Source organism: Dermacentor silvarum, chromosome 1 (genome assembly GCF_013339745.2).
Source record: "Dermacentor silvarum isolate Dsil-2018 chromosome 1, BIME_Dsil_1.4, whole genome shotgun sequence".
NCBI classification, from domain to species: Eukaryota; Metazoa; Arthropoda; class Arachnida; order Ixodida; family Ixodidae; genus Dermacentor; species Dermacentor silvarum.
Genome location: NC_051154.1, coordinates 417,308,214 through 417,321,875, shown reverse-complemented (window position 1 = coordinate 417,321,875; position 13,662 = coordinate 417,308,214). Strand labels below are relative to the sequence as shown.

Genomic DNA, 13,662 nt, shown 5'->3' with positions numbered 1-13,662 from the left:
GCATCGGCACCACTGACTGCGCGACTAAGCACGTCTTAGCGTCGGCTGCTGTAGCCGCGGATAGGCCTTTCGCAGATTGGCACCTCGGAGTACGCCATGAAGCACATCGAGCGTCAGCTTCTCGAGTCTTCGGCTAGGCATTTCGTGCATCGGCACGTCGGACTGCGCCATGAAGCACATCGAGTGTCGAATCCTCGAGCTTGCGACTAGGCATTTCGCTCATCGGCACGGCGGACACCGCCATGAAGCACATCGAGCGTCGGCTTCTCGAGTCTTCGGCTAGGCATTTCACAGAGTTCAGCACTTGGTTTGAAACCGAGACACCATGCTCTTTGTAGAGCAGCAGTAATGAATGCCATACAAAAAGGCGACCAAGGCACACCAGACTGGGGCTACATGCCCAAGAAGCCCCACATCCCAAAACACACCAGACTATAAATTTGGTGCTTTTTTGGGAACTGAAGAGAAGGTGAAACATTGAGTGCCGTTTTCAGCAGCTGATTTCTTTGTTACCGTTTAGCCCATTTTGACTCCGTTTTTATTGTCACGTTCATTGAGCGTACAAGTCATGACATTCTCGCTTTTTTGTCTTTAATTTTTGTCAATTTATGATGTGGCTATTTATTCACCCCAAAAGTATGCTTGATGCGGAGGTAACAGAAAATGGCAATCGAAAAATTTTGTATTGCGAAAAAAGAACAAGAATGTCGCGACCTTCAGCATGCATTTAGCTATGCAGTCAATACTTAACAAGCCTTCCATTGGGCTCTTTAGGCTCCCCAGGCCCTCCAGAAAGTTCAAAAGAAAAAGATACTGCTGAATAAAATGTTCTCAAGGTATCACTCTGAAACCTTTATGGAAGCATCAGGGGGATATTCGAAACATTTGTGCCAATTTGCATAAAATCTATGAAGAAGTAAGGAAGTTGATTTAAAAAGCCACGTCCTGCCTTAAAATAACCTGAAAAACTTGAAACAAAAAAAGCATCGATACCAGGGGCACGATCGGAGATCTTTGTTTGAAACGAGTTTTGTTCAGTTGCTGCGACGTCACACAGTGGCACCCCTATGAAAAATTTTACAACGATTACAACGGGAGGGAGCGAGCAGAAAATCGGCAAGCGGTGAACCATGCTGTAGCTGCAGCCGCCATTTGGATCCAATCCACTCCCCCAGACGTGCCATGCGAAGTCGGTCTCGTACCGAGCGGATGATCACTCGAACTTCACATCTCTCATCGCGTTCTGCTCCCAGCCGACGAAGTCCGAATGTCGGCTGGGAGCAGAACGCGACGAGAGATGACGAAAAAACGACGATGTCCTCGAACATTTGTCGTCCGGGGAGTTCACCGCTTGCCGATAGGCTGCTCTCTCCCTCCCGTTGTCACGAATTTTGCATACTGCCACTTTGTGATGTTGCAGCAACTGAACAGAACACGAAACGAACAAAGATCTCCGATCGCGCCCTAGTCTGTAGTTGTCTGCATTCCCACTGTCTACAAGCATGCATCAGAATGACAACCTCATTTTTCCAGTCCTGGAAGAAATTGTCGCTCAAAAGATAAGTCCAAATACGCAAAAGAGCCTCCACAAACATGCACACTCCTTGAAAAAGCTTAAACGCATCACAAGTGCAAGCCACCTACACTGGTACCATCCGGTGCAATAGCAAACAGGGTCTCGAGAAGCGCTGCACGACAGCCTCTGCAGATGGCTCCTTCCACCATGGGGTGCTGGCTACTGGTCTCATCCATGGGCAGTGCAGCATCACAAGCGATGCACAGCTCTGCAAGTATGATGAGCACTTACGTCATGCTCTTACGATTCATGCAGATCAGGCTGAAGCAACAATCAATTCTAGAAACATAGCATGCTATCACAAACGTTGCATCCCTGGCATGTACAGTCGAGTGAAAAGTTTTAGAGGCCACCGGAGCGGCGACTGAATTGCATCGCTGCGCCTTCTTAGGGCTGCGCGCCTAAGTTCTAGAGCGCGTACTTCACACGCGTGTCCTTTTTTACCTGCCAGCCTGCTCGTTCGGTGGCTTCTATCCCGCACGCACCGGAACGCGGGCAAGAGCGTAAGGTGACACTTCTGCAGTCGCCATGAAATCGTAGAGCGCAAAAGACATCGCGGCTTCCTCGCCTTATCACAGAATTCGATTTCACAAAAAGTGATGCAAAGCATGTGCTCCGCGCCGCGGAACGTCTAGTGTGAGGGCGAGGTTGGGGCGAGATAGGCTAAAGAAAGCTGGATATCCAGCACATTTGTTATCCCTAACCTGCGAAAAGCTTTCAAAATGGGTCAAGGGTGCTGCAAAAAAACCGCAAGAAAAACAGAAAAAAGAACGGTTTGCAGTGGTGCCCTATGTGCACAAGTTGTCACATGGTTTACGGAATGTAGCCAGTAGGTACGACGTCAATACGGTTTTTTCGGCTCCCCGTAAGTTGTCAAGGATGTGCCCTATCATAAAAAGGAAACTTGAGCGGGGGGGGGGGGGGAGTAAAAAGAAGAAAAAAATGATTGTGGCGTTAGGCACGTGTCCCCTTTAACACATTGTGACACAGGCATAGTCTATCACATTCCACTCAAGTGCGGTAAAGCTTAACTTGGACAGAGTGCCAGATGCCTCAATATTAGACTAAATGAACATCAGCATTCCCTTAACAATCCCAACGCTTCTCATCTAGCCTCGCATTGTTTTACGTGCGGTTGTAGGGCATTGTTTGAGGACACAAAAGTCCTTTCTAGACACAAATGCCAAACTACACGCGAAATCATTGAGGCATTTCACATTAAAAGACTAGGAGAAACTTGTGTTAGCCAGGCATCATTATCATTGTCAGAAAGTGAATTTCAATATTTGCTCAGCACGTGCGTCAGTGCGAAGTAGAGTTCTTCTTTCTTTTTTCTTGTTTAAATTTTAGCGGCTTCACCATTTCCTGATTAGATTTGTCTGGTAACTGCTATCCTTTTGACCATGTGATGTTTTCTTTGCTACGGTTTTCGCAATCACTTATATATATGTTTGTTATTCCCAATAAAGATTTAGTTGTGAGTTAGCGCTCGTCCTGTCTTCTTCCGCCTCCGTCCGTGTCTTCTTCGCGCTTATATCAAGAATATGTTACCGTACCAACTCGCCCAACTATCCATTCTTATGAGATGCTCAAGGCTGGGCACGAAGGCAGTAACGTCGACGCAGGTCGACGTCTTTTTTAATATTGCTAAGGCATACAAAACAATGCAAGGGCTAGTGCGCGCCAGCGCGACTCAAGAGAACCGTGCTACTTGGCAGCGGGGCAGAAACTGACTCAGCTCTCCTCTCCAAGCTAAAGGCGGAAAACAGGGGAGATTGCCAGACAGGTGCTGCCATCTGTCGGGCGGCTGGCGAAGTAAACGTGGGAGTCTCGGAGGTACCTCACACCCGGCCCCACTTTTATGATCAACGTCATCGTTGATTACAAGTGTGATCTAAGGCTAGGCAAAGGGGAGAAAATGCTAGACATGGACAAGAGGCAATATATGGCAATACTAGGCATGAATAGGCGAGGCAGGAAAACAGAGGCATATGACAGGCGAATAGCAACAGACGAGGCAAGGCAATAAATGTTCTACATGGAATAAAGCCAAAATCAGGCAAACACAAACTCTAACGAAATTGCAAGGGGCACAAGCACATCACTTTCAAAAGTCCACTTCATAGTCCTGAAGATGGGTGGGCAGTCTGCGCTGTCTGACTGGGCGCTGATCGTTCAGCTGCAAAGCAGATGGAGTTTCTGAGCTACGTAATGCCGGGCGAGAAGTCTTCAAAGGTGGACGCAAACACGGGGATGTCATCCAGGCAGACTCTGATGCCCGACCTTATAGGAGGTTGAAGGTCTTGCAGAACGAGCTGCATGGCACGTTGAAATGTTGAAGGAGCATTCTTGAGTTCAAAGGGCATACATGTCCACATGTATGTCCCACTGTGTGTATTGAAGGCTGTTTTGACATAATCTGCAGGACGCAGGCAGACTTGCCAGTAGGCAGGTTTCAGGTCCAGACATGCAAAATATGATGCTCTGGCGGCGTCTTGCATGATATCTTCAGCATTGGGCAAAGGGTGTACAACATTGACGGTGCGTTTGTTAAGTGGAACATAGCTGACGCACAGACGCTTTTTCAATCCTCTGGACACAACAATCACTGGAAAGGCCCATGGCCCAATGGCAGGCAGGATGATGCCTCGATGCAAGAGTTTGGCTGTTTGTTTATCTAGGAACTGGCGGTCATCTGCACAGTATCGATATGGGCTTCTGCTGTACGGCACGGCATCGGGCACTAAGTCTATGCAATGTTCCACACCTTTGAAATGGCCGATGTCATCCTCATCACCAGCAAATGTGAGATGATGATCTGAAAGGGCCGTAGCCAGAGCTACTTTCTGCATCTCTGATAGGTTCCTTGCAACAAATGTGGGAGGAAGGTCAGGATGAATTGTTATGGCTACTGTACCTTCTGGAGCAACATTGGCTTGTTCTGGCAGGCTTTTCCACAAAGGCTTCCAAAGGGGCTCCATTCCTTGGAGAGGTGCTTCCTGGGGACCGCCTGAACATGGCACTTCAATACATTGTGCTAGGAAAGACTGCCGAAGAATTACTGCACATGAGGCACGTGGATACAGCTTCTGGTGCGCCTGTATGACTGTAGCAGAGGCCAAATGGTGGATTTCGGCTGGATTTGGAGGCTCGAACACAAGTCTTGTATTGCTGGCACGAAACCAATCTTCACCCAGTACCACCGGCAAGACATTATTGCTGATCACAGCGGCTTCCACTAGAGCTGTTATGAGGCCCACTGTAATCTTCAGGCAGACCGTGCCTTCGGGATGCACACTTGATCCACGAACAACGGTTAGGGGCTCACATGTCCAGGGCATCAGTGGAAGATTCTTGATTACAGACTTGGTCACTATAGTTATCTTGGACCCTGTCGCCGGGAAGGCGTCGTAGGAGCCCAAGAGTGCAATGTCAGCTGTAAAGAATGAACACTCCAGATGGGAGCCACGGACGCAACAAGCACCACTGATAGAGCCTCAGAAGGTGGAATATCTCCTGCACGGCATTTAGTGCACGGGAACCGCAACAAGCATAGCAGTGCAACGCCCATGGTCAGTATCCAGCTTTATTGATATATGCACCTAGCTTGACAGTGCAATGCAATATACGCAGACCGCAAGCAACCCGGCTGATCGTCCTGAGCAAAGGGCTTGTGTGCAGGGCTGCTGCATGAAGTGATGTTGAAGCTGTGGCTGGCTGCTGTGTGACAGTCTCTTGCTTTGTTGGGCACTTCGATGCTAGGTGGCCCTTTTCATGACACTTGAAGCAAACAGCTTCGCTCAATGACTGTCCTGGGCGAAACGCAGGGACACCATAACGTTGTGACAGAGCCGAGTACCAAGCTTCCTTCTCAGCAGGCGGTAGATCTGCTATGCGACGGTTATGTGGAAGACTCACAGGGCGGGACGGGGGAACACTGCTGTGCTTGAAACTGCCGGCTGTTGGAGGTGCCACTGACGGCATTAATGACGCAGAAGAGACTTGTCTGGAAGGCGTAGTCCCGTTATTTTGACTGCGAAGAGTCTGCTCAGGACGATCAGCCGGGTTGCTTGCGGTCTGCGTATGTTGCATTGCACTGTCAAGCTGGGTGCATATATCAATAAAGCTGGATACTGACGATGGGCGTTGCACTGCTATGCTTGTTGCGGTTCCCTTGCACTAAATGCCGTGCAGGAGATATTCCACCTTCTGAGGCTCTATCAGTGGTGCTAGACATTTCTCGATTACTCGAAGCTTTGCATAGGCATAGTCGTGAAGTGACTAAATTGTACTTGGGACATAATTTGCTGCTGCCATTGCAGTAGAGTCAGCTCGTAAGCGAATGCGTCCAGGAAAGCTTTACGCCATGTATCCCAAGTCGGGAACTGTGCGCCAAGAGTCAGGTGCCAGCTTTTCTCAGTGCCTCTCAACTTGCTTGCTGCGATGAGGCGTATTGTTTCTGGCGACCACAAAGTTAGCTGCTGCGTTCGTTGAATCTCCTGAATCCACAAACGCGCACTTTGCTTGTGGCAGTTCTCGAACAATGGCAGGGTAGACGATACGTCGGCATGGTTATCCGTTGCAGCTGTGGCAAGCAAGGGGCCTGGTACTGTGGTGACGACGTTGGCAAAAATGGCACTCCAAATGGTGGCATGGGCTACCGTGGAGCCGTTACATAGCTGGGTGTTGTTACAAAAGGCTGCGGTTCCTGTGGCGGCGAAAAAACTTCATGCGCTGGCATGGCTGCGGCGTCGCAAACGAGCGGTGGCGTGGGGTAGGACCACGGTGGCAGTAGGAAATACGAGGCGGGCGCATACACTTGAGAGGTTGCACCTGGAATTGCTTGTGATATGGGGTTTATTGGCGTTCAATCCCGTTATGTCCAGCGCAAAGAGCACCCGAGCAGTTCCAGCCAAACGCCAGCACGAGGCAAAACCAGCGACACCGATCCTTTCGTCTTTCTCTTCCTCACTTCAGGAGCCATGCGACCACAGCGACGCTTGTGCTAACTTCCTCATTACAATGGCCCCACGAGAGAAGACTAGCCATCCTGGCGACTCACGGTGACGACACGATAGAGGGATCGTAATACGGTTTAAGCCGGCTGACGTGCACAGTCTCGCGTCCACGACGCCGGAGATCGTCAGACAGCGTGAGAGGTTCGACCACATAGTTTACAGCAGATGTACAGGCGACGATCCGGTAGGGTCCGTGGTATTGAGCCAGCAGCTTAGACAAAAGACCGGGAACGTGAGGCGGAATCCACAACCAGACGAGGGAGCCGACACGGAAAATGGTAGGGCTCAGGTCGGTGTCATGTCGATTCTGCTGGTGGGCTTGACCTTCCGTCGTGAAGGTACGGGCAAGTTGGCGGCATTCTTCAGCGTACCTGGCTACTTCTGATATGGGTCGATATTCAGAGGCGTCAGGTTGGTATGGCAATACTGTATCGAGCGTGCACAAGGGTTCTCGTCCATACAATAAAAAGAATGGTGAAAAACCTGTGGTCGCTTGTGTCGCGGTATTGTAAGCGTAGGTGACAAAAGGGAGAACCATGTCCAAGTTGGAGTGGTCCGACGCGACGTATGCAGTGAGCATGTCGCCAAGAGTGCGATTGAAGCGCTCAGTTAAGCCATTGGTTTGCGGATGGTACGCGGTTGATGTACGGTGGACGACGTGGCACTCGGCAAGCAGAGCTTCGACCACTTGGGAAAGAAAGACACGTCCTCTGTCACTGAGGAGTTCTCGAGGAGCGCCATGTCGAAGCACGAAATTGCGCAGGATGAATAAAGCAACCTCACGTGCTGTAGCGGCAGGAAGGGCGGCAGTCTCAGCATATCGGGTGAGATGGTCAACACCAACGATTATCCACTGGCTTCCAGACGTAGTGCATGGGAGTGGGCCGTAAAGGTCGATGCCGACCCGATCGAAAGGCCGCGCAGGGCAAGGTAAAGGCTGAAGAGCACCGGTCGAGCGTTGCGGAGGAATCTTGGGTTGTTGGCATGCTTCGCAAGCACGGATATACTTTAGGACAAAGCTGTACATACCGCGCCAGTAGAAGCGTTGGCGCAACCTTGCGTAAGTTTTCAGCACGCCTGCGCGAGCACTCTGTGGGTCGGCATGAAAAGCAGCGCAGATGTCGGAGCGCATGTGACGAGGTATTACGAGAAGCCATTTGCGACCACCCGGTATATAGTTGCGGTGATAGAGCAGGTTGTCTCGCACGGTAAAATGAGAGGCTTGACGGCGGAGCGCGCGGGATGGCGGATTGGCGGTGGAATCCGACAGAAGGTCGAGAAGGGCAACAATCCACGGATCCTTCCGTTGCTCCGAATGCATGGACTCGACGTTGAGCGCTGAGATAGCGGTGTACTGTGCCGAGAGAGACGCTGTATCGGGGGGTAGAGGAGAGCGAGAAAGGGCGTCCGCGTCAGAATGCTTGCGGCCAGACCTGTACACCACTTGGATATCATACTCTTGAAGCCGGAGGGCCCACCGACCAAGGCGGCCCGAGGGATCTTTCAAAGTCGACAACCAGCAAAGAGCGTGGTGGTCCGTGACGACATAAAACGGGCGGCCATAAAGGTAGGGTCGGAACTTGGCAAGAGCCCAAACTATAGCCAGGCACTCTTTCTCAGTGGTTGAATAGTTGGTCTCGGCCTTTGTGAGGGTTCGACTCGCGTAGGCGACAACATACTCGTGATAGCCAGGCTTCCGTTGCGCGAGAACCGCACCAAGGCGCACGCCGCTTGCATCAGTGTACACCTCCGTAGGCGCCCGGGGATCGTAGTGCCGGAGAATCGGAGGAGCTGTGAGCAGCTGGCGTAGCGTCAGGAATGAGTCATCACATTCACGAGACCAGTGAGACATGTCGGTGCCAACGGTGAGAAGTCGCGTCAAAGGTGCGATAACGGTCGCCAAATTGCGCACAAAGCGACGAAAATAAGAACAAAGGCCGATGAAGCTCCGGAGGGTCTTCAGTGACGTCGGCTTAGGGAAATCGGCGACAGCTCGAAGTTTCGCAGGATCAGGGAGGACGCCGTCTTTGGACACAACGTGGCCCAAGATAGTCAAGGTGCGAGCTGCAAAGCGACACTTTTTGATATTCAGCTGAAGACCAGCGTTCCTAAGACATGTCAAAACTTGGTGGAGACGTGAGAGGTGCGTCGAGAAGTCTGAAGAAAACACGACGATGTCATCAAGGTAACATAGGCAAATGTTCCATTTGAGACCGCGAAGTATGTTATCCATCATGCGCTCGAAAGTTGCGGGCGCATTACAGAGCCCGAATGGCATGACGGTAAATTCGTATAGCCCATCAGGGGTGACAAACGCTGTCTTCGGTCGATCGCATTAGGCCATGGGAACCTGCCAGTAGCCAGATCGTAGGTACAATGACGAGAAGTACTCAGCGCCTTGTAAACAATCGAGTGCATCGTCAATTCGGGGTAAAGGGTAGACGTCCTTCCGTGTGACTTTGTTTAGGCGGCGGTAATCGACACAGAAACGAATAGAACCATCTTTTTTTCGCACTAGCACAACTGGAGAAGACCACGGACTCTGGGATGGTTGAACGACGCCACGCTCGAGCATGTCATTCACTTGGTCGTTGATTATACAACGCTCCGCCGCTGAAACGCGATAGGGGCGTTGTCTGAGGGGAAAGTGGGACCCGGTGTCGATGTGGTGGGAAACATTGTTCGTACGACCCAAGGCGTGTTCCGTACAGTCGAACGAAGAACGGAAAGTATCTAGGAGAGACAGGAGTTTCTCGCGGTGCTCGAGGGAAAGGTTGGCGTCAACGCATGAATCAAAGACTTCGGTAGCCAATCGGGAGCTCTTCGGAAATGGTGTCATGGCGTCGAGCGAAAAGCCAGAAGAGGAGCCAGGCACGTCTAAACACTCAGACATGGCAATAGGTTCGACACAGCCGAGGCACTCGTCGCGAAGCAGAGTCAGCGGGTATTGCAACGGGTTGTCCACTAGCATAATTGTTGTTCCAGCGGCTATGTCAAGAACGGCAAATGGAAGTGGTAGAGATTTGCGGTGAAGAAAAACAGATGAAGGCGTGAACAGTACCGAGGCGTCGGGCGCCGATGGACACAACAAAGCGACTGGTGTTGAAGTGCCTGGTGGCAGATCAGTATCGGCGGCGACAATAATCTTTAAGGGGGCAGGAGAGGCGGCAGGCAAAGTGGTGTTAACGACAGACAGAGCAACTTCGGCACGGGCACAGTCAATGACGGCACGGTGGCGCGACAGAAAGTCCCATCCCAGGATGCCATCATGGGAGCATGAAGGCAGAACAAGGAACTCAATTGTGTAAACTACGTCCTGAATAACGATCCTAGCGGTGCATGCGGCTGAAGGTTCGATGCGCTCCGTGGTGGCAGTACGAAGTACAAGGCCAGAAAGTGATGTGGTGACCTTCCTAATCTTACGGCAAAGAGTCTCACGTATGACGGAAACTGCAGCGCCCGTGTCGATGAGTGCGAATGTAGCGGCTCCTTCAACCTGTATTTCTATAATGTTTTGCGGCGATAGCGGAGGTCTTGGGCATTTCGACAAGCGTGCAGCTCTTGCCTCCGAAGCTGCAGCATTTAGTTTCCCTCGTCGGAAGGCGGGCGACGGCGCATCGGCGATATCGAACAGCGACGCGGTGATGGTGAACGACGGGGGCTGAAGTTCTGACGACCGGTCCAGAAGTTCGGCGATGGGTTCGAATCAGCATGCTGGTGGGATGCAGGTACCTGTGGCTCAACGACGACGTCCTGACGCGGCAGGCGACGGCGACAAAAGCGCGCCACATGTCCTGCGAGACCACACGAGAAGCATATTGGCCGATTGTCCCGCGTGCGCCATGAATCTTGCGGCCGGAAGTACTGAGGGGGCATTTGAGGGACAGGGAGAAGCGCTGGGCGCGGTGGCGGCGCCGAGTAGGGGAGTGTCGCTGGTCTAGGACGCGACACGACTTCAGCGTACGTCAAAGGTGCAGCAATCTGAGCTGGTGCAGCAATCTGTTGGACTGGTGGAAGGGCCTCTGCAACCTGCTCGCGGATGGCCTGCTGCACGGCCGAGGACAAAGGTTGGACAGGCTCCTGGGTGAGAGGGAGCAGCGAGAGCTGGCGGGCCACCTCTTCACGAATGAAGGCTTTGATCTGAGGCAGCAGAGACCCGTCATCAGCCTGTCCGTGAGCAGTCACCAAACAGGAAAGGGCGGCCACTTGAGGAACAGTTTGGCGGGCGAGCGCTCATTGCCGGCGTAATTCATCGAAGCTTTGGCAATATGTGACTACGGCTGCAACGGTGGTAGGATTCTTGGCCATGAGCATCTGAAAACCGTCGTCATCAATGCCCTTGAGGAATTCTTTAATCGTATCTTCCTCAGTCATCGTTGGGCTCACGCGGTTGCAGAGATCTATGACGTCCTCGATGTAACTAGTGAAAGTCTCGCCCGGCTGTTGCGCTCGGTGGCGAAGGCGCTGTTCAGCGCGAAGCTTTCGCACCGCAGGACGGCCAAATACCTCCGCGAATGCAGTCTTAAAGTCATTCCATGTCGCAATGGTTGCTTCATGGTTGTGGAACCAGAGGTGGGCGACACCCGCAAGATAAAAAATAACCTTGGTGAGCTTTGTCCGATCGTCCCATTTGTTGTGGTTGCTCACCCGTTCGTACGACGAAAGCCAGTCGTCGACGTCGGTAACAGCGGTGCCACTGAACACAGCCGGGTCTCGTTCACGAACGGCACCGCAGGTGACATGCACAGTTGACGAAGTGGGTCGCTCACCGGCGTCGTCTGGCATGGTCGTGGGGGTAGCGGAGGGCAGAGTGCGGCTGCGGAGTTACAGGGCGAGTTGTTAGGATAGTTAGGATACCCAGCACTTCCACCAAATGATATGGGGTTTATTGGCGTTCAAGCCCGTTATGTCCAGCGCAAAGAGCACCCGAGCAGTTCCAGCCAAACGACAGCGCGAGGCAAAACCAGCGACACCGATCCTTTCGTCTTTCTCTTCCTCACTTCAGGAGCCATGCGACCACAGCGACGCTTGTGCTAACTTCGTCATTACACTTGATAAACCATCGGAGTAAGGGGCGAGGCAGGGAACTGCACTCTGGTCAAGGAAAGTGGCGCCGAGGCCGGTCTCGGTGCTTGTTTCGGAATCGCTGCACGAGCTTCCTCCAGGCACGCTGTCAAACGTTTAATCAGGTCGTCTCTTGACCCGGTAGCATCGATTCCCCGGCGAATGAGCTCGGTTTTCAGAAACTCGGTGCTGAAGCATGTGACGGTGGCAGCGTGGACTTCGGCCCAGTTCAATCCCGGCATGGCGCTTACTTGGCGGGAGCAAATAGGTTGACAATTGTTACGTCCAAAGCCCGGAGACAAACGTAGAACAGTAGCAAGCACTTTATTGCTACATAGTGCCGCAAGTACGACGGTACAAAAGCAAGTGAACAGTGAGCGGGGGAGGCAGCCGAGACATGCCAGCTTTATAGTTATCGCAGCCGGGTCACATGATTACTGGGCAGCTCAGCTGGCCGCTCTTATCAAGAACACGTGGCGCTATCGCATACATGACATTTCCTCCCGCTTAATTGTGGGGAGCTACCGTTACACCAAAATTAAGATGGCGTGTAGCGATCTGGCGCTCGTCGATTGCGTACGGGATATCTTCGTCCTGGTGGTGCTGCCTCCGAGGCTGCGGGCGCTGCCGTAGGTGTCTCCGCAGTGGCGTCCGAGAACTCCCAGAAGGTGTCCTTGTTCTCCTCGCCCTTGGAGACGTCAGCTGCACCCAGAAGCTGATCTTGGTGACGATGCCACACAGCCAGGCCCCTTGGCGTGCGTACCTTGACGGCATACGAAACGGGTCCTTTCTGCCGTACCACAGTACCCGGAAGCCATCTGGGTGGTCCCCTGTAATTTCGAACAAGAACACAATCTCCTACAGCAAACTGTCGAGCGTTGAAGCTGCCTTGGCTGAACTGAATAAATTGTTGGTGGCGAACTAATTCCTCTACTTCTGGCTTGAGAATGTCCAGCTTGGAATGAAGACGGCGACCGAACATAAGGTTAGCCGGCGCTTCTTTTGTCGTAGCGTGGGGTGTATTCCGATAAGCAAGTAAGAAGCTGTTAAGGCTGGCCTGCAGGTTTCCAGTGCTAAAATCTTTCTTCATGGCAGTCTTTAGGGACTGAACGAAACGTTCTGCCAAGCCATTCGAACTTGGGTGATAAGGCGCTGTTGTGACGTGGCGCGCTCCTATCTCTCGAACAAACGTCTGGAACTCGGCAGACTTAAATTGTGGCCCGTTGTCCGACACGATTGTTGCCGGATAACCGAAGCGGCTAAACATTTCGCGAAGACGATCAATGGTTGCCGTGCTAGTTGTGTTTTTCATGATGCACACCTCTGGCCATTTAGAATGCGCATCCACCACAACTAAGAACATGTGCTGCCGGAAGGGCCCAGCAAAATCGATGTGTACTCGCTTCCAGGGGGATGTTGGCCACGACCATGGGTGCAAAGGAGCACTGTTAGGGGCACTACGCTGCTCCTGGCAAGGTTTGCATCCTTTGACGTGAGACTCAAGATCCACGTCAATTGAAGGCCACCAAACATAGCTGCGGGCCAACTCTTTGGATCGCACAATACCTGGATGACCGTCGTGAAGTTCTTGTAGAACCAGAGATCTCAGCTTTGCAGGCACCACAACACGCATCCCCCACAGGAGGCAGCCTTGGTGTGTGGTCAACTGTGTTCGCCTGTCAAAGAAAGGCTTGAGCTCCACGTCGTCCGTAAGGTTAGGCCACCCCGTACTTGTGAGCTCGAGTACTCTGCAAAGAAGTTGGTCCTGCGAGGTTGCACGTGCAATATCTTTGTGTGTGACCGGCATTGATTGCAAGCGTAACGAGTAGAACGTTTCTTCTGCGTCATTAGCGGACTCCTGACGAACTGGCAAGCGCGACAAGCAGTCAGCCTCTAGATTTTCTTTCGCCGGTCGAAACTTCAAGGAGTACGTGTAGGCAGATAACGTCACTGCCCAACGTTGAAGTCTTGCTGCGGCCAAAGTTGGTATGCCAGACTTCGGGC

General features: G+C 52.2%; 1 protein-coding gene across 1 annotated transcript in view; it reads right to left on the bottom strand.

The window, feature by feature from the left end:
• The window catches only part of LOC119447488 (DNA (cytosine-5)-methyltransferase 3C-like), a 352,358-nt gene that overhangs the window by 284,649 nt on the left and 54,047 nt on the right, over positions 1-13,662 (bottom strand). The window contains exon 4 of the mRNA XM_049663800.1: positions 1,645-1,784. Coding sequence (XP_049519757.1) covers positions 1,645-1,784 — 140 coding nt within the window. The remainder of the gene's footprint in view (positions 1-1,644; positions 1,785-13,662) is intronic.